The sequence below is a fragment of the Loxodonta africana genome, chromosome 18 (assembly GCF_030014295.1).
Source record: "Loxodonta africana isolate mLoxAfr1 chromosome 18, mLoxAfr1.hap2, whole genome shotgun sequence".
In the NCBI taxonomy this organism is placed as follows: domain Eukaryota; kingdom Metazoa; phylum Chordata; class Mammalia; order Proboscidea; family Elephantidae; genus Loxodonta; species Loxodonta africana.
Genome location: NC_087359.1, coordinates 72,550,373 through 72,570,057, shown reverse-complemented (window position 1 = coordinate 72,570,057; position 19,685 = coordinate 72,550,373). Strand labels below are relative to the sequence as shown.

The 19,685-nt window shown below is 42.5% G+C and overlaps 1 protein-coding gene across 1 annotated transcript in view; it reads left to right on the top strand.

The window, feature by feature from the left end:
* Window positions 1–3,548: 3,548 nt before the first annotated feature.
* DHRS7C (dehydrogenase/reductase 7C) overlaps window positions 3,549–19,685 on the top strand; it is a 37,997-nt gene continuing 21,860 nt past the window's right edge. Inside the window, exons 1-2 of the mRNA XM_003416787.3 lie at window positions 3,549–3,739; window positions 3,961–4,120. Of these exons, the coding sequence (XP_003416835.2) occupies window positions 3,967–4,120 (154 nt within the window). The 5' untranslated portion in view covers window positions 3,549–3,739; window positions 3,961–3,966. The remainder of the gene's footprint in view (window positions 3,740–3,960; window positions 4,121–19,685) is intronic.

The window sequence follows — 19,685 nt, the reverse complement described above, 5'->3', positions numbered from 1 at the left end:
AAGATTTTTTTTCCTTTTTTGTGCTTTAAGTGAAAGTTTACAATTCAAGTCAGTTTCTCATACAAAAACTTACACACACATTGCTATGTGACCCTAGTTGCTCTCCCTACAACGTGGCAGCACACGTCTTCTCTCCACCCTGCATTCCCCGTGTCCATTCAGCCAGCTCCTATCCCCCTCTGTCTTCTCATCTTGCCTCCAGACAGAAGCTGCCCACAGTCTCCTGTGTCTACTTGAGCTAAGAAGCACACTCCTCACCAGTAACGTTTTATGTCTTATAGTCCAGTCTACTCTTTGAAGAGTTGGCTTCCAGAATGGTTTGTTTGGAGCTAACGGCGATTCTGGGGGCCATGACCTCTGGGGTGCCTCCAGTCTCAGTCAGACCATTAAGTATGGTCTTTTTGTGGGTATTTGAGGTCTGCATCCCACTTTTCTCCTGCTCCATCAGGGATTCTCTGTTGTGCTCCCTGTCAGGGCAGTCACTGGTGGAGGCCGGGCACCATCTAGTTCTTCTAGTCTCAGGCTGATGGAGTCTCTGGTTTATATAGCCCTTTCTTTCTCTTGGGCTCATAGTTTTCCTTGTGTCTTTGGTGTTCTTCATTCTCCTTTGCTCCAGGTGGGTTGAGGCCGATTGACACATCTTAAATGGCTGATTGTTAGCTTTTAAGACCCCAGATGCCACTTACCAAAGTGGGACACAGAATGTTTTCTTAATACACTTTGTTATGCCAATTGACCTAGATGTCCCCTGAAACCATGGTCCCCAGGTCCCCACCAGAACTCCTTCTTAGAAGGAGGGGATCCAGGAAAAGACAACACACAATCAACCAGCCTACAGAACCCTGGCTGGAGTTTGGAAAGAAGCCAAGTTTAGAGTTCTAGAGGGGAAGCTGAATAGAGTTAAGGAGAGTATTTGAGCCTCCACCAAGTAGGTAAGGGTTTGCATTCAGTCTTAGCAGACATCGAAGGACTAAGGCAGAAATGGAAACAGAAGCCTAATGACATGTCCTGAGCCAAACTAGCAGAAGGGGCATTCATTCACTCAACCTGCAGTTATTGAAACTTGCCCTGTGTCACACTGTGCCAGGCACGGGAAATAAAAACGGGAATTAGACAGAGTTCCCGTCCTCAAGGAACCCACAAATGAGTAAGGAAATGGACAAGAAATTAATACAATGTAATAAAGACTATCCACCACCCATCTTTCAGTTCGTTGTACTGTGGTGTCTTGCATGTTGCCATGATGCTGGAAGCTATGGAAAGCTCCACTGGAACCTGTCCACCATGGGTGACCCTGCTGGTATTTGGAATACCAGTGGCATAGCTTCCAGCCTCCTGACACAAGTCATCACAAACTAGCAGATGAGTTGTGGTAGCAGCAAATGTTAAACTCTAGAACAGACGTCTTCCAGGCATGATTGTCGTTGTTAGGTGCCGTCGAGTTGGTTCCGACTCATAGCGACCCTATGCACAACAGAACGAAACACTGCCCGGTCCTGCGCCATCCTTACAATCGTTGTTACACTTGAGCTCATTGTTGCAGCCACTATGTCAGTCCACCTCGTTAAGGGTCTCCCTCTTTTCTGCTGACCCTGTACTCTGCATGATGTCCTTCTCCAGGGACTGATCTCTCCTGACAACACGTCCAAAGTATGTAAGACGCAGTCTCGCCATCCTTGCCTCTAAGGAGCATTCTGGTTGTACTTCTTCCAAGACAGTTTTGTTCGTCCTTTTGGCAGTCCATAGTATATTCAACATTCTTCGCCAACACCACAATTCAAAGGCGTCAATTCTTCTTCGGACTTCGGACTTCGGATTCGTTGTCCAGCTTTCACATGCATGGGATGCAATTCAAAATACCATGGCTTGGGTCAGGCGCACCTTAGTCTTCAAGGTGACATCTTTGCTCTTCAACACTTTAAAGAGGTCCTTTGCAGCAGATTTACCCAATGCAATGCGTCTTTTGATTTCTTGACTGCTGCTTCCATGGCTGTTGATTATGGATCCAAGTATGATGTAAACCAAAAAACCAAACCCACTACCACTGAGTAAATTATGACTCATAGCGACCCCATAGGACACAGTAGAACTGCCCCACAGAGTTTCCAAGGAGTGCCTGGCAGATTTGGACTGCCTTTGGTTAGCAGTCGTAGCCCCTAATCACGACACCACCAGGGTTTCCAGGCATGGTATAGCTTCTCTGAATTCCGGTCCTAAAGCAGAAACCTCAGCAAGAACGAATACTAACATGAATATTGAACAAATCTTGGCGCCTGACAGGACTTCCAACACCCAAGCTCTTGTCTCATCTTCGCTTCCCCCTCCACCACAGCCCTGACACCTATGCATGAATAGCTCCGCCAGCGGGGAGCGCCTACCCTTCCAAAGGCAGATCAAGAGTGGGCAAGGGTTCACACAGCAGAAAAAGAGCTGGACCTGGCTGGAAAGAAGGACCAAGATAGCAGGAACTGCATTTCAGCCTATTGAACATTCGTGGGGGCCCCACAATTTACTGTTTATAACAGTATCTGCCAGCCACAACAGGCCACATACTGTGTGATTTTATTTATATTAATTACCCAGAATAGGCAAATCCATACAGACAGAAAGTAGACTAGTGGTTACCAGGGACTGGGGGAGGGGAGAATGCAGATTAACTGCTGCTTTGTATTTTTAATCATTAAAGATTAAAGGAGACTTGGGGTTTGGGTTGGTGGTACAGTGGTTAAGAGCTTGGCTGCTTACCAAAAGGTTGGCAGTTTGAATCCACCAGCCACTCCCTGGAAACCCTATGGGGTTGCTATGAGTTGGAACCGACTCAATGGCACCTAACAACAGCGACAGTTTTCTTCTAGTCTATGCTAAGTTGATAATATGCAGTATCTTATTTTGTCCCAACAAGCCTCCAGGATAAGACTGTTAAGCCCATTTTATAGTTGAGAAAGATAAGGATCAAACCAAAAACAAACCAATTGCCATTGAGTGGATTCTGACTCGTGGTGACCCCATGTGTTGCAAAGTAGAACTGCACTCTACAGAGGTTTCCTGGCTGTGACCTTTCACAAGCAGATTGCTGGACTTTTCTTCTGAGGCATCTCTGGGTAGGTTTGAACCACCAACCTTTTGAGTAATAGTCAAGCACTTAACCGAGTATGGCACCCAAGGACTCCAGCTAAGGCTCGGAGAGGTGCAATAACTTGGCTGATGAAAAAACATTCCTTAGACAGGGCCCTTTCGAATATTTCATGCCACACCTCCAAGTTGTTCATCCTTCAACAGGCTCTCTTCCATTTAACAGCTTTTCTATGCTTTCCTCCCCCACCAGGAGGGAAAGTTTGGGCGACCCGACAGAGCTACCTGGAAGCTACCTGATCTGAGTGTTACACGAAGCGAGAGCAAAGATGTTTGTGCTGAAAATCCCAAGTCCTGATCCCAAATTCTCAGCCCCTAACTGTGAAGGAAACCTCTAATTGCCAGCAAGCCAGGAGGGCTTTCAAAGTCCTGACAAGAACTGTGAAACCAGAGCCGGCCAGCATGTGTTTCCAAGTATCAGAAGAGACTATATTTACCCTGAAAAGTCCTTTAGAGCAACAGAGGGTTATAAATAGCCATTAGGGCCCAAGCAAGTGGCCTTAACACATGGATTCCCTTCCGACAATGCAGGCCCATTTTAATTAAATTATAATAAGCCTTGGGGGAGGGCAGGCCCCCTGGATTTGGTTTTGCCTTCGGAGACACCGTGAGTAATTTCCTATTCGTGGGGCCTTTGGGGATTAGCAGGCTGGCTGGGTGCTGGGCTCAGCTGCCGTCTACAAGCTTGCACAGAGCTGAGCTCCCGGGAAACAGGTCCTCAGGCTGGGTGCACCAATGCGTGTGGCCTTGCAGCCCTGGTCCTCCCCGCCCCAGGTGTCACCACTGGGTCTCCTTGAAAAGCCAGTTCTCTTTGCCGTGTTTCCGCAGAGCAAGATGGGAGTCATGGCAGTGCTGATGCTGCCCCTGCTGCTCCTGGCAATCAGCGGCCTCCTCTTCATTTATCAAGAGGTGTCCCGGCTCTGGTCCACGTCGGCCGTGCAGAACAAAGTGGTCGTCATCACCGATGCCATCTCAGGGCTGGGCAAGGGTAAGCTGGCTTCTCTTCCACGTGTGCCCACCTCTGTCCTGAGGGACCAGCAGTGGTAGGGTGGTGTGTGGGCGAGCCTGTTGGACAGGGGGTCAATCCTCTTCTAGTGTCTGTCATTAACCAGCAAGTTCCTTTTCTTTTGGAGCTGGCAGCTTCCTAACCTGATACGGGAAAGGACAGGCTAAAGGGTTGCAAATGCACTGCCTGAGGGCCAAAATTGGTCTGCAGGTGTGATTTGTTTTGCTTTCATGGGGTTTGCAGAAATTTTGAAGTGTATAATCCTTAGCTGGCACTGGGTTTTTTTTTGGGGGGGGGGCAATATAATTGCTACAAGCTTAGATTTGGGAGCTGGGTTTAATTCCTGGATCCAGTACTTACTGGCTGGGACATTTGGGCATGGTACTTAACTTCCCTACCTTGGTTTTGTCATCTGTAATAGTGATAATAGTAGTCTCTAACTCAGAATGTTGTTTCGAAGAACAAATGAATTAAAACCACTTGGTACCTGGTGTTGTAAGGGACACCAAGTATGATGATGATGAATAATTTTAGGCAGAACACTCCAAAGTGCCACATACCCTACTAGTCTAAATTGTGTCTCAAGCACTGATTTCATACTACCATATTACATACTCACCATATAACCTCCTGGCCTTGGAGGCATTTGTGTTTGCAACCCCTGAATTGGATGTCCTCAAAGGGCCCTTCCATTGGTGGCATCTGTGAGATGCTGTTGTTAGTTAGCTAGAAGATCTTACCATGTGACCCTTGCTATGGTCTTCAATGGATCCCTGGGTAGTACAGTTTGCACTCGTCTACTAACCTAAAGGTTCACGGTTCAAGCCCTCCCAGCAGAAGAAAGGCCTGGTGATCTTCTTCCATAAAGATTATAGCCAAGAAAACCCTACGGAAGAGTTCTACTCTGTAATACATGGGGTCCTCATGAGTCAGAATTAACTCAAGAGCAGTGGGTTTGGTTTTTAGGTTTGGATAAGATCGTCACCATGAAGCCTTCCCTGCCACCTTAATTGCTCTTTCCCCTTGGATAGTCCTTGAATGATGGGCCTCTTGGCCCCGTGGCTCCTGTATAAACACACTGCCGTCAGCACACTTCTTACACCATCTGCATTTGGTGTGTTTCTCAGTTGGTCCACTAGACACAAGATCCCTGATGATGGAGCCCGTGCTTTGCTCACCCCGGTACCCCCAGCACCTAACTAAATGTTGGGCCTATAGTACCCCTGTAGTAGGCACTTAAAAGAAAATGTTTATTTAATGAATAGCCTTTTGATGAGAAAAGACCCTCATTTGGAGAAGTATGTTCTTGTACATTTGCTTTATGGATTTCTATTGGATTTTAATATGGACAGAGAACATAGGTTGCATGAGTTCAATTATTTTAAATTTGTTGAGGTTTGTTTTATGACCAAGGATATGGTCTACCTTGGTGAATGTTCTATAGATGCTTGAAAACAATATGTGTTCTGCTATTTTTGAGGGGAGTGTCCTAGAAATGTCTAATACAGCCTGTGGGTTGACGGTGTCATTCGGTTCTGTATCCTTGCTGATTTTCTGTCCAGCAGTTCTATCTATTGCTGAGAGATGTCGTTGTTAGCTGCCATCAAGTCAGCCCCTGACACATGGCGACCCCACGCACAACACAACGGCTGCCTGGTGCTGCGCCAGCCCCACCATTCGTGGCTGATTGGATTACTGTGATTAATAGGTTCTCGTTAGCTGATTTTCCAAAGTACATCACCAGGTCTTTCCTTCTTAGTCCGGAAGCGTCACTGAAACCTGTTCAGCGTCATAGCGACACATGAGGTACACTGTCTGGGAATCGCACCCAGGTTTCCCATACGGAAGGTGAGAATTCTGCCACGGAACTACCTCTGCCCTCACTGAGAGATACATATTTAATAGTTTCGTCTATTTTTTTTAAATCATATTAGGTGATAGTCACACATTCTACAAATGAGGTACCAAGAAATACATTTAGGAGCAAAATGGCATTTTCAGAGAAACAGGGCCTTGTTCCTGTCATGACCAGTATCAGTGGTTTTGCAGTTTTTGTTTTTCAAACTGTATCTTATTGACCCATTCTGGAAATAAATGCAAAGCAGAAAAAAGAAAGTCCAAGTATTTAGAAGTAACTTGAGAAGCTGGGTGTGTGTGACCTTAAATAAATGTCCAGCCTGAATCGGCTACTGACCACAGTGACTGAAGGACCTAGCTGCTCCATTTCTCAGGTCCAAGGCAAGTAAAAAAAAAAAGCGCAGCCACAGCCCACAGCATGGCCTGGTCCCCTGGAACCCGAAGGAGCCCAGTGAATATCACTGAATAGTGGCAAGGAGCCCAGAGCTCAGTTGCTTACTAAGGAAACCAAGCAGACAAAGACAGAGACATTTAATGCTCCCCTCAAACCCACACAATGCAGCCAAGTTTGGGAATTGTTCTTCTTGTCCCTATTGTGTCTACAGTAAGAGTACCAGCTGAGTTTCAGCCCTGCCTGTGTTTCATCGCTTCCAGGAGGAAGCTTCTCACTTTTACACATTTCTGGAATTGGGGTGATTGTCTTACAGTCAATGGTATTACAATCCTCACAGGCTACTCTTTTTCATTTTAATATCTCTGAAATCAGGAAGCATCTTTACCTTGGTGAAATATGGAAGTAAGGCTCAATTGATGTTTGTTAAGTGAAAAAGAAAAGGCCTGGTGCCAACTTGCTTGACACAAGATAAATGCTGAGCTGATGTTAGGTGGCATTGAATCGGATCTTATGTACAACAGAACAAAACACTGCCCGGTCCTGCACTATCCTCACAATTGTCAAACTTGAGCCCATCGTTGTAGCCACAATGTCAATCCATCCCATCGAGGGTCTTCCTCTTTTTCACTGACACTCTACCAAGCATGATGGACTTCTCCAGGGACTGGTCCTTCCTGATAACATGTCCAAAGTACGCGAGATAAAGTCTCGCCACCTTTTCTTCTAAGGAGCATTCTGGTTGTACTTCTTCTGAGACAGATTTGTACTTTTTTCTGGCAGTCCACGGTATAGTCAATATTCTTCACCAACACCATAGTTCAAAGGCATCAATTCTTCTTCAGTCTTCCCTATTCATTGTCCAGCTTTTGCAGGCATATGAGGCGATTAAAAACACCATGGCTTGAGTCAGGAGCACCTTAGTTCTTAAAGTGACATCTTTGCTTTTTAACACCTTAAAGAGGCCTTTTGCAGCAATTTTGCCCAATGCAGTGGATCACTGGATTTCTCAATTGCTGTTTCTGGTTGATTGTGGATCCAAGTAAAATGAAATCCTTGACAACTTCAGTATTTTCTCGGTTTATCATGATGATGCTTATGGGTCCAGCTGTGAGAATTTTTCTTTTCTTTATCTTGAGGGGAGCCTCGATGGCACAGTGGTTAAGAGCTCAGCTACTAACCAAAAGGTCAGCTGTTTGAATCCACCAGCCGCTTCTTGGAAACCCTATGGGGCAGTTCTGCTCTGTCCCATTGGGTTGCTATGAGTCAGAACTAAATGGCAACGCGTTTGGTTTGGTTTTGCGTTTTGTATTTTGTTTTTTATGTTGAGGTGCAATCCATACTGAAGGCTGTAGTCTTAGATCTTCATCAATAAGTGCTTTAAGTCCTCTGCGCTTTCAGCAAGCAAGGCTGTGTCATCTGCATAATGCAGGTTGTTAATGAGTCTTCCTCCAATCCTGATGCCCCATTTTTCTTCAAATAGTCCAGCTTCTTGGATTGTTTGCTCACGATATAGATTGAATAAGTATAGTGAAAGGATACAACCCTGACACACATCTTTCCTGATTTTAACCCACATAGTATCCCCTCATTCTGTTCAGCTTCCTCTTGCTCTATGTACAGATTCCACATGAGCACAATTAAGCGTTCTCGAATTCCCATTCTTCATAATGAGCTGATAAAGAAATAAAAATAAGAACACCTGGGCATACCCAAGTCCTGGCTTCAGCAGAAATGACCCATTTGGGAGCGGTGACTCTGGGCTTACTGTTCCCAGGAAATGAGCGTACCCCTGAGCTCCAGCCTCCCTGCCCCACTCGGAAAAAGTGTCAGCATAGAAGATGGAAATAGCATGGTGGGAGCGCTCCTGGCTGCCTCTCCTACGGAGACTGAGGTCAGAGGTTTGGTCTGGTTCCTGGCCACAGGCCTCCTCAGCTACCCAGTGTCCTTATCATAAGATGGAGGGAGCATGTGGGTAGACAATGATAGACCCCAACATGCTCCTTTCTCAGCAGTGGGGAGGTTGCCAAGGAGCAGGCCTCTTGGTTAGTAGCCAAGTATTTAACCATTTGTGCTAAGAACTTCTTATTACACAAACTTGCAAAGTCAAGTATTACAGCACTGTATTAGACACACTGTTCTGAATCTCTTTTGAATCTTACTATATCATGAACTTCTTCCTCGTCAGAAGATCCACGTCTGCAACATTTTTTTTTAAGGGCTTGGAGATACTCCCCATAAAGATAACTTACTTAACCAATCTCCTGTTGTAGGGGACATTTACAGTGATCTCCAAATTTTTTTACTGCTATAAATGCAGCCAAGATAAACAATATTATAACTATGTCCATGAAGACATTCTTAATTATCTGCTTAGAATAAAAGCCCATAAATGAAATCACTGGGTCAAAGTCCTCACTTAGTTTTAAGGACACTGTCAAATTCTTCTTCCAAGAAACTCTAGCAATTTACATTGCCACCAACAGTGAGTGTAAAACCAGCCCTTTTTCTCATAACCTTGCCAAGACTATTGCCATTTTTGCCTTTAATTTTTTGATCACTTAAAATTAGTGCTATAAACAGAAAACTCTAAAGAATCCTCAAGAAAACTACTGAAACTAATAGGACAGTTTAGCAGAGTATCAGGATACAAGGTAAACATACAAAAATAAGTTGGGGTGGAGACAAGATGGCGGAATAGACAGACACTTCCTGCGAGCCCTCTTTACAACAAAGACCCTAAAAATACAAGTAAAATGAGTATATTTATGACAAGCTAGGAGTCCTGAGCATCAAAGGCAAGCTTAGAAAACAAACTGAGTGTTAGGGGGAGAAAGAGACTGTTCAGAAGCGGAGAGGAGTTACCAGACCTGAATCGCGGGGAGCCCTCAGGCACCATTCCCGGAGCATGGCGGTGGGCTGGTACTAGCGTTCACCAGTAGTTTCCTCAGGGAGAAGCAGCCAGCCACACAGCCTACTCATACCTCCAGAACCAGAGAAGAATGTGCTCTCGGCAAAAGCATATACTTGCCTATATTTTACTGCACCCCCCGCACACTCCCAAGGCAGCTTCAGCAGCTGTTCATTTCCCTGGGCCTGAGATAGGCCCTGTAGAGAGCCTAGGGCCATGATCCCGGCCTTGGAGAAGGAAAAAAAGTTGCAATTGTGGGAATAGATAATTTGACAACTCCACTAACCGGGGGAGCTCAGGGCAGAAGTGACTCCTGTCTAGCCATACGTGGTCCATGGACTTTGAGTACCTTTCCCCTCTGCATGGACCTGTGTGGGCCTATTTCAGGAGAATAGGCCCTTGTTGGCAGACTCCAACTGTTTCAGCTATGCGGCAGAGAGTTGGGTGTTTGATCTTTGAGTTTGCTTTGCCTATTAAACAGGGTACACACCTACCCACATCAGGGCCCTAAGGACTGGTAGCTCCACTCAGGTCCCCCAGCAACCCGCGACAGGGGTCCAAGGATAACTGGTACCTCCCAGTCCTTACAACCAAAAACACTGGCTGCCCATGGTCCATCTGCAGAACCCAACCACCTGCACGCTCTAGGCATCACAGAGATGTTTTCCTCAGAGACCCATGGGGGACAATTCTCAGCCCCCTGCCTAGTTCAGGGTGTGATCCCCTCCTGCAACCAGATACCAGTACCTACACCAATCACCCCTGTCCCTCTAAGACTGTCGGACAGAGCCTGTACCACACACTTGGTGATCAGCTACCTGGAAACCTGAGCTGAATTCATACAAGAAAACTGAATGGACTCCTACACTGATATACCTAATAACAGCTCTAGCCATCTGGGTACAGGACGTCAGAGCTCCAAAGGTGAAAATAATCAGGTCAGCTCACTCAGGCAACCCATTTGGGCATATCAAAACAAAACAAAGCAAGAAGCTATGACACAGTAAGCAAACATAAAATAAACTAATACAATAACTTATAGATGGCTCGGAGACAACAGTCAATATCAAGTCACAGAAAGAAACAGATCATGATCACCTTAACAAGCTCTCAAATCAAAGAATCAAGGGATCTTTTAGATGAAAGTGCCTTCCTGGAATTACCAGAGCCAGAATACAAAAGATTAATATACAGAACCCTTCGAGACATTGGGAAGGAAATGATGCAATATGCAGAATGAGCCAAGGAACACACAGATAAAGCAATTGAAGAAATTAGAAAGATTATTCAGGAACATAATGAAAAATTTAATAAGCTGGAAAAATCCATAGACAGACAGCAATCAGAAATTCAGAAGATTAACAATAAAATTACAGAAGCAGACAACTCAATAGAAAGTCAGAGGAGCAAAATTGAGCAAGTGGACGGCAGAATTTCTGAACTTGAAACTAAATCACTTGGCACTAACATAAGTGAAGAAAAATCAGATAAAAGTATTTTTAAAAAATGAAGAAAACTTAAGAATCATGTGGGACTCCATTAAGAGAAATAACCTACCAGTAATTGGAGTACCAGAACAGGGAGGGATAACAGAAAATACAGAGAGAATTGTTGAAGATTTATTGGCATAAAACTTTCCTGATATTGTGAAAGATGAGAAGATATCTATCCAAAATACTCATGGAACTCCACATAAGGTAGATGTTAAAAGAAAGTCACCAAGACATATTATAATCAAACTTGCCAAAACCAAAGATACAGAGAGAATTTTAAGAGCAGCGAGGGATAAACGAAAAGTCACCTACAAAGGAGAGCCAATACAAATAAGCTCAGAGTACTCGGCAGAAACCCTGCAGGCAAGAAGGCAATGGGATGACATATTTAAAAAAATTGAAGGAAAAAAATTGCCTGCCAAGAATCACAAAAAAAAAAAAAGAATCATATATCCAGCAAAATTGTCTCTTAAATATGAAGGTGAAATTCACACATTTCCAGATGAACAGTTTAGAGAATTTGTAAAAACCAAACCAAAACTACAAGAAATATTAAAGGGAGTTCTTTGGATAGAAAATCAATCATATCAACCCAAGACTAGAACATTGGGCAGGTGTCAACCAGAACACTGGGCGGAGCAATCAGAAGTCAACCCAGACAGGGAAATCAAAAAAATAAAGCAAAAAAAAAAAAAAAAAGCTCAAAACAGGGTAATAGCGATGTTATTATGTAAAAGAAGACAACATTAAAACAACAGAGGGATTAAGAAATGTAGTCATAGATCTTCCATATGGAGAAGAAGACAAGGTGATACAAAGAAAGGAAAGTTAGGCTTAAATTTAGAAAAATCGGGGTAAAGAATAAGGTAACCACAAAAGAGACAAACTATCCTACTCATCAAAATAAAATACAAGAAAAAAATAGAGACTCAGCAAAAACAAAATCAACAACAATGAATATGAAGAAAGGACAATATATAGGGAAAATCTACTCAGCACAAAATCAAGTGGGAAAAAGAAACTCAACAACACACAAAAAAAGACATCAAAATGATAGCAGTAAATTCATAAACCAAAAACCAAACCCAGTGCCATCGAGTCAATTCCAACTCATAGCGACCCTATAGGATAGAGTAGAACTGCCCCATAGAGTTTCCAAGGAGCGCTTGGTGGATTTGAACTGCCGACCCTTTGGTTAGCAGCTGTAGCACTTAACCACTACGCCACTGGGGTTTCCGCTAAATTCATACTCATCCATAATTACGCTGAATGTAAATGCACCAATAAAGAGACAGAGAGTGGCAGAATGGATTAAAAAACACAATCTGTCCATATGCTGCCAACAAGAGACACACCTTAGACTCAGAGACACAAACAAACTAAAACTCAAAGGATGGAAAAAATTACACCAGGCAAACAAAAATCAGAAAAGAGTGGGAGTGGCAATATTAATTTCTGGCAAAATAGATTTTAAGTTAAATCCACCACAAAGGATAAGAAAGGACACTATATAATGATTAAAGGGTATACCAAGAAAATATAACCATATTAAATATTTATGCACCTAATGACAGGGCTGCAAGATACATAAAACAAACTCTATCAGCATTGGAAAGTGAGATAGACAGCTCCAAAATAATAGTAGGAGACTTGAACACACCACTCTCAGTGAATGACAGGACAGCCAGAAAGAAGCTCAATAAAGACACAGAAGATCTAAATGCCACAATCAACCAACTTGACCTCATAGACATATACAGAACAATCCACCCAATAGAAATCAAGTATACTTTCTTTTCTAGTGCACATGGAACATTCTCTAGAATAAAGTACATATTAGGTCATAAAGCAAGCCTTAGCAGAATATAACACATTGAAATATTACAAAGCATCTTCTCTGACCGTAAGGCCATAAAAGTGGAAATCAATAACAGAAAAAGCAGGGAAAAGAAATCAAACACTTCGAAACTGAACAATACCCTGTTGAAAAAAGACTGCATTATAGAAGACATTAAGGATAGAAATAAAGAAATTCATAGAATCCAATGAGAATGAAAACACTTCCTATCAGAACCGTTGGGACACAGAGAAAGCAGTGCTCAGAGGTCAATTTATATCAATAAATGCACATATCCAAAAAGAAGAAAGGGCCAAAATCAAAGAATTATCCCTACAACTTGAACAAATAGAAAGAGAGCAACAAAGAAACCCTCGGGCACCAGAAGAAAACAAATAATAAAAATTAGAGCAGAACTAAATGAAATAGAAAACAGAAAAACAATTGAAAGAATTAACAAGACCAAAAGCTGGTTCTCTGAAAAAATCAACAAAATTGATAAACCACTGTCCAAACTGAAAAAAAGAAAAACAAGAGAAGAAGCAAATAACCCAAATAGGAAATGAGATGGGCGATATTACAACAGACCCAACTGTATTAAAAAAATCATATCAGATTACTACGAAAAACTGTACTCTAACAAATTTGAAAACCTAAAAGAAACAGATGAATTCCTAGAAACACACTACCTACCTAAACTAACACAAACAGAGGTAGAACAACTAAATAGACCCATAACGAAAGAAGAGATTGAAAAGGTAATCAAAAAACTCCCAACAAAAAAAAGGCCTGGTCCGGAAGGCTTCACTGCAGAATTCTACCAAATTTTCAGAGAAGAGTTAACAGCACTACTATTAAAGGTATTTCAGAGCATAGAAAAGGACGGAATACTCCCAAACTCATTCCATGAAGTCGCCATATCACTGATACCAAAACCAGGTAAAGACATCACAAGGAAAGAAAATTACAGACCTATATCTCTCATGATCTTAGATGCAAAAATCCTCAACAAAATTCTAGCCAGGAGAAATCAACAACATATCAAAAAAATAATTCACCATGACCAAGTTGGATTCATAGCAGGTATGCAGGGATAGTTTAACACTAGAAAAACGATTAATGCAATCCATCCTATAAATAAAACAAAAGACAAGAATCAGATGATTTTATCAATTGGTGCAGAAAAGGCATTTGACAAGTCAACACCCATTCATGATAAAAACTCTCAGTAAAACAGGAATAGAAGGAAAATTCCTCAACATAATAAAGGGCATTTATACAAAGCCAACAGCCAACATCATCCTAAATGGAGAGAGCCTGAAAGTATTCCCCTTGAGATCAGGAACCAGACAAGGGTGCCCTTTATCACCACTCTTATTCAACATTGTGCTGAAGGTCCTAGCCAGAGCAATTAGGCTAGACAAAGAAATAAAGGGTATCCATATTGGCAAGGAAGAAGTCAAAGTATCTCTATTTGCAGATGACATGATCTTATACACAGAAAACACTAAGGAATCCTCCAGAAAACTACTGAAACTACTAGAAGAGTTCAGCAGAGTATCAGGATACATGATAAACATACAAAAATCAGTTGGATTCCTCTACACCAACAAAAAGAACATCGAAGAGGAAATCACCAAAATAATACCATTTACAGTAGCCCCCAAGAAGATAAAATACTCAGGAATAAATCTTACCAGAGATGTAAAAGTCTTATACAAAGAAAACTACAAAACACTTCTTCAAGAAAACAAAAGAGACCTATATAAGTGGAAAACATACCTTGCTCATGGATAGGAAGACCTAACATTATAAAAATGTCTATTCTACCAAAAGGAATCTATAGATTTAATGCAATTCCGATCCTAATTCCAACAACATTCTTTAATGAGATGGAGAAACAAATCACCAACTTCATATGGAAGGGAAAGTTGCCCCGATTAAGTAAAGCATTACTGAAAAAGAAGACAAAGTGGGAGGCCTTACTCTACCCGATTTTAGAACCTATTATACTGCCACGGTAGTCAAAACAGCCTGGTACTGGTACAACAACAGATACATAGACCAATGGAACAAAATTGGGAATCCAGACATAAATCCATCAACATATGATCAGTCCATATTTGACAAAGGCCCCAAAACAGTTAAATGGGGAAAAGAGAGTCTTTTTAATAAATGATACTGGCATAACTGGATATCCATCTGCAAAAAAATGAAACAAGACCCATATCTCACTCCACGCACAAAAATGAGCACGAAGTGGATCAAAGACCTAAATATAAAATCTAAAACGATAAAGATCATAGAAGAAAAAATAGGGACAATGTTAGGAGCCCTAATACATGACATAAACCGTAAACAAAACATTACTAACAATGCAAAAGAAAAACTAGATAACTGGGAGCTCCTAAAAATCAAACACCTATGCTCATCCAAAGAATTCACCAAAAGGGTAAGAAGACTACCTACAGACTGGAAAAAAGTTTTTAGCTATGACATTTCTGATCAGTGTCTGATCTCTAAAATCTACATGATACTGCAAAAACTCAACTACAAAAAGACAAATAACCCAATTAAAAAAAGGGCAAAGGATATGAACAGACACTTCACTAAAGAAGACATTCAGGTAGCTAACAGATATATGAGGAAATGCTCACGATCATTAGCCATTAGAGAAATGCAAATCAAAACTACAATGAGATACCATCTCACTCCAACAAGGCTGGCATTAATCCAAAAACACAAAATAATAAATGTCAGACAGGCTGTGGAGAGATTGGAGCACTTCTACACTGCTGGTAGGAATGTCAAATGGTACAACCACTTTGGAAATCGATTTGGCACTTCCTTAAAAATTTAGAAGTAGGACTACCATAGATTCCAGCAATCCTATTTCTTGGAATATATCCTAGAGAAATAAGAGCCTTTACACGAACAGATATATGCACACCCATGTTTATTGCAGCACTGTTTACAATAGCAAAAACATGGAAGCAACCAAGGTGCCCATCAATGGATGAATGGATAAATAAATTATGGTATATTCACACAATGGAATACTACGCATCAATAAAGAACAGTGATGAATCTGTGAAACATTTCATAACATGGAGGAACCTGGAAGGCATTATGCTGAGTGAAATTACTCAGTTGCAAAAGGACAAATATTGTATAAGACCACTATTATAAGAACTTGAGAAATAGTTTAAACTGAGAAGAAAATATTCTTTTGTGGTTACGAGAGGGGGGAGGGAGGGAGGGTGGGAGAGGGGTACTCACTAATTAGATAGTAGATAGGAACTACTTTAGGTGAAGGGAAAGACAGCACACCACACAGGGAAGGTCAGCACAATTGGACTAAACCAAAAGCAAAGAAGTTTCCTGAATAAACTGAATGTTTCGAAGGCCAGCATAGCAGGGGCAGCGGTCTGGGGACCATGGTTTTGGGGGACATCTAAGTCAATTGGCATAATAAAATCTATTAACAAAACATTCTGCATCCCACTTTGAAGTGTGGCATCTGGGGTCTTAAACACTAGCAAGCAGCCATCTAAGATGCATCAATTGGTCTCAACCCACCTGGATCAAAGGAGAATGAAGAACATCAAGGACACAAGGTGATTATGAGCCCAAGAGACAGAAAGGGCCACATGAACCAGCGACTACATCATCCGGAGACCAGAAGAACTAGATGATGCCCGACTACAACCGATGACTGCCCTGACAGGTAACACAACAGAGAACCCCTGAGGGAGCAGGAGAGCAGTGGGATGCAGACCCCAAACTCTCGTAAGACCAGACAATGGTCTGACGGAGACTGGAAGGACCCCAGTGGTCATGGCCCCCAGACCTGTTGGCCCAGGACAGGAACCATTCCCGAAGCCAACTCTTCAGACATGGACTGGACTGGACAATGGGTTGGAGAGGGATGCTGGTGAGGAGTGAGCTTCTTGGATCAGGTGGACACTTGACACTATGTTGGCATCTCCTGCCTGGAGGGGAGATGAGAGGGTGGAGGGGGTTAGAAGGTGGCGAAAAGGACACGAAAAGAGAGAGTGGAGGGAGAGAGCAGGCTGTCTCATTAGGTGGAGAGTAACTGGGAGTGTATAGCAAGGTGTATATGGGTTTTTGTGTGAGAGACTGACGTGATTTGTAAACTTTCACTTAAAGCGCAATAAAAATTATTTTAAAAAAGCTAGAAATAGAACTACCATGTGATCCAGCAACCCCACTACTTGGAATATATCCTAGAGAAATAAGAGCCTTTACACGAACAGATACATGCACACCCATGTCCATTGTTTACAATAGCAAAAAGATGGAAGCAACCAAGGTGCCCATCAATGGATGAATGGATAAATAAATTATGGTATATTCACACAATGGAATGCTACCCATTGATAAACAACAGTGATGAATCTGTGAAACATTTCATAACATGGAGGAATCTGGAAGACATTAAATCTGTGAAACATTTCATAACATGGAGGAATCTGGAAGGCATTATGCTGAGTGAAATTAGTCAGTTGCAAAAGGACAAATATTGTGTAAGACCACTTTTATCAGAACGTGAGGAATAGTTTAAACAGAGAAGAAAATATCCTTTGATGGTTACGAGAGGAGGGAGGGAGCAAGGGTGGGAGAGGGGTATTCACTAATAAAATAGTAGATAAGAACTACTTTAGGTGACAGGAAAGACAACACACAATACAGGAGAGGTCAGCACAACTGGCCTAAACCAAAAGCAAAGAAGTTTCCTGAATAAACTGAATGCTTCGAAGGCCAGCATAGCAGGCACGGGGGTTTGGGGACCATGGTTTCAGGGGACATCTAAGTCAATTGGCATAATAAAATCTATTAAAAAAACATTCTACATCCCACTTTGGAGAGTGGCATCTGGGGTCTTAAACACTAGCAAGAGGCCATCCAAGATGCATCATATGGTCTCAAGCCACCTGGATCAAAGGAGAATGAAGAACACCAAATACACAAGATAATTACGAGCCCAAGAGACAGAAAGGGCCACATAAACCAGAGACTACATCAGCCCGAGACCAGAAGAACTAGATGATGCCCGGCTACAAACAATAACTGCCCTGACAGGCAACACAGCAGAGAACCCCTGAGGGAGCAGGACAGCAGTGGGGTGCAGACCCCAAATTCTCGTAAAAAGATCAGACTTAATGGTCTGACTGAGATTAGAAGGACCCCGGTGGTCACGGCCCCCAGGCCTTCTGTTGGCCCAGGACAGGAACCATTCCCGAAGCCAACTCTTCAGACATGGACTGGACTGGACAATGGGTTGGAGAGGGATGCTGGTGAGGAGGCAGCTTCTTGCATCAGGTGGACACTTGGGACTATGTTGGCATCTCCTCCCTAGAGGGGAGATGAGAGGGTGGAGGGGGTTAGAAGCTGGCGAAATGGACATGAAAAGAGAGAGTGGAGGGAGGGAGAGGGCTGTCTCATTAGGGGGAGAGCAACTGGAAGTGTGTAGCAACGCGTATATAAGTTTTTGTGTGAGAGACTGACTTGGTTTGTAAACTTTCACTTAAAGCACAATAGAAATTTTTTTTAAAAAGCAAATGAAAAGACAACCCACAGAATGGGAGAAAGTATTTGCAAATCATATATCTGACAACGGACTTATATCCAGAATATATAAAGAACTCTTACCACTAGACAATAGAAAAGGTAAATAATGCAATTAAATAATTAACAAAGGATCTGAATATTTTTCCAAAGAACATATACAAATAAGCAATAAGCACATGGAAAGACGCTCAACATTATTAGCCGTTGTTGTTGTCAGGTGCCGTCGAGTCGGTTCCCACTCATAGTGTCCCTATGAAAAACAGAACGAAACACTGCCCGGTCCTGCACCATCCTCATAATCGTTGCTATGTATGAGCCCACTGTTGCAGCCACTGTGTCAATCCATCTTGTTGAGGGTTCTCTCCTTTTCCGCTGACCTTCTACTTTACCATCAGCCACTGAACCTGTTGCCGTCAAGTCAATTCTGACTCACAGCGGCCCTATGGGACAGACTAGAACCACCCCTTGGGCTTCTGGGGACAGGCTGGTGGATTCGAGCTGCCGACCTTTTGGTTGGCAGCTGAGCTCTTAGCCACTGTGCCACAAGGGCTCCCCGTTAGCCATTAGGTTAATATAAATCAAAACCACATTGAGATGCCACTTCCCATCCATGAGGAAGACTAAAATAAAAAGATAATAACAAGTGGAACCAACGATACGGAGAAACTGTAACTCTTATGTTGTTGGTGAGAACGTAAAATGGTGCAACAGTTTTAGAAAACAGTTTGGCAGTTCCTCAGAATGTTAAACATAGACTTACCCACGACCTAGGACTTCCACCTCTAGGTATATACCAAGAGAAATGAAAACATATGGCCACACAAAAACATGTATATGAATGTTCACAGCAGCATTTTCTTAATAGCCAAAAAGTACAAACAACCCATATATCCTTCAACTGATAAAATGTGGTAAATCTATACAACAGAATATTATTTGGTAATAAAAAGAAATGAAGTAACAATACTTGCTACCACAAGGATGAAACCTTGAAAACATTATAAATCACACACACGCAAACACACACGTATCATATGATACCATTTATATAAAATGTCCAGAATAGGCAAGTCCATAGAGACAGAAAGTAGATCAGTGACTGCACAGGGCTGGGGAGAGTGGAAACCCTGGTGGTGTAGTGGTTGGGAGCTACGACTGCTGACCAGGGGGTCGGCAGTTCGAATCCGCCAGGCGCTCCTTGGAGGCTCGGCGGGGCGGTTCTACTCTGTCCTATAGGGTGGCTGTGAGTTGGAATTGATTTGACTGCAACAGGTTTAGGGCTGGGGAGTGACTGCCAATGGATAAGGGATTTCTTTAGGGGATGATAAAAATGATCTAAAGTCAAATTGTGGTAATAATTGCACAACTTTGTGAATATATAAAAAACTATTAAATTGTAGACTTTAAATGGGTGGATTTATTGTATGTGAATTATATCTTAATAAAGCTGTTTTTAAAAATGGCAA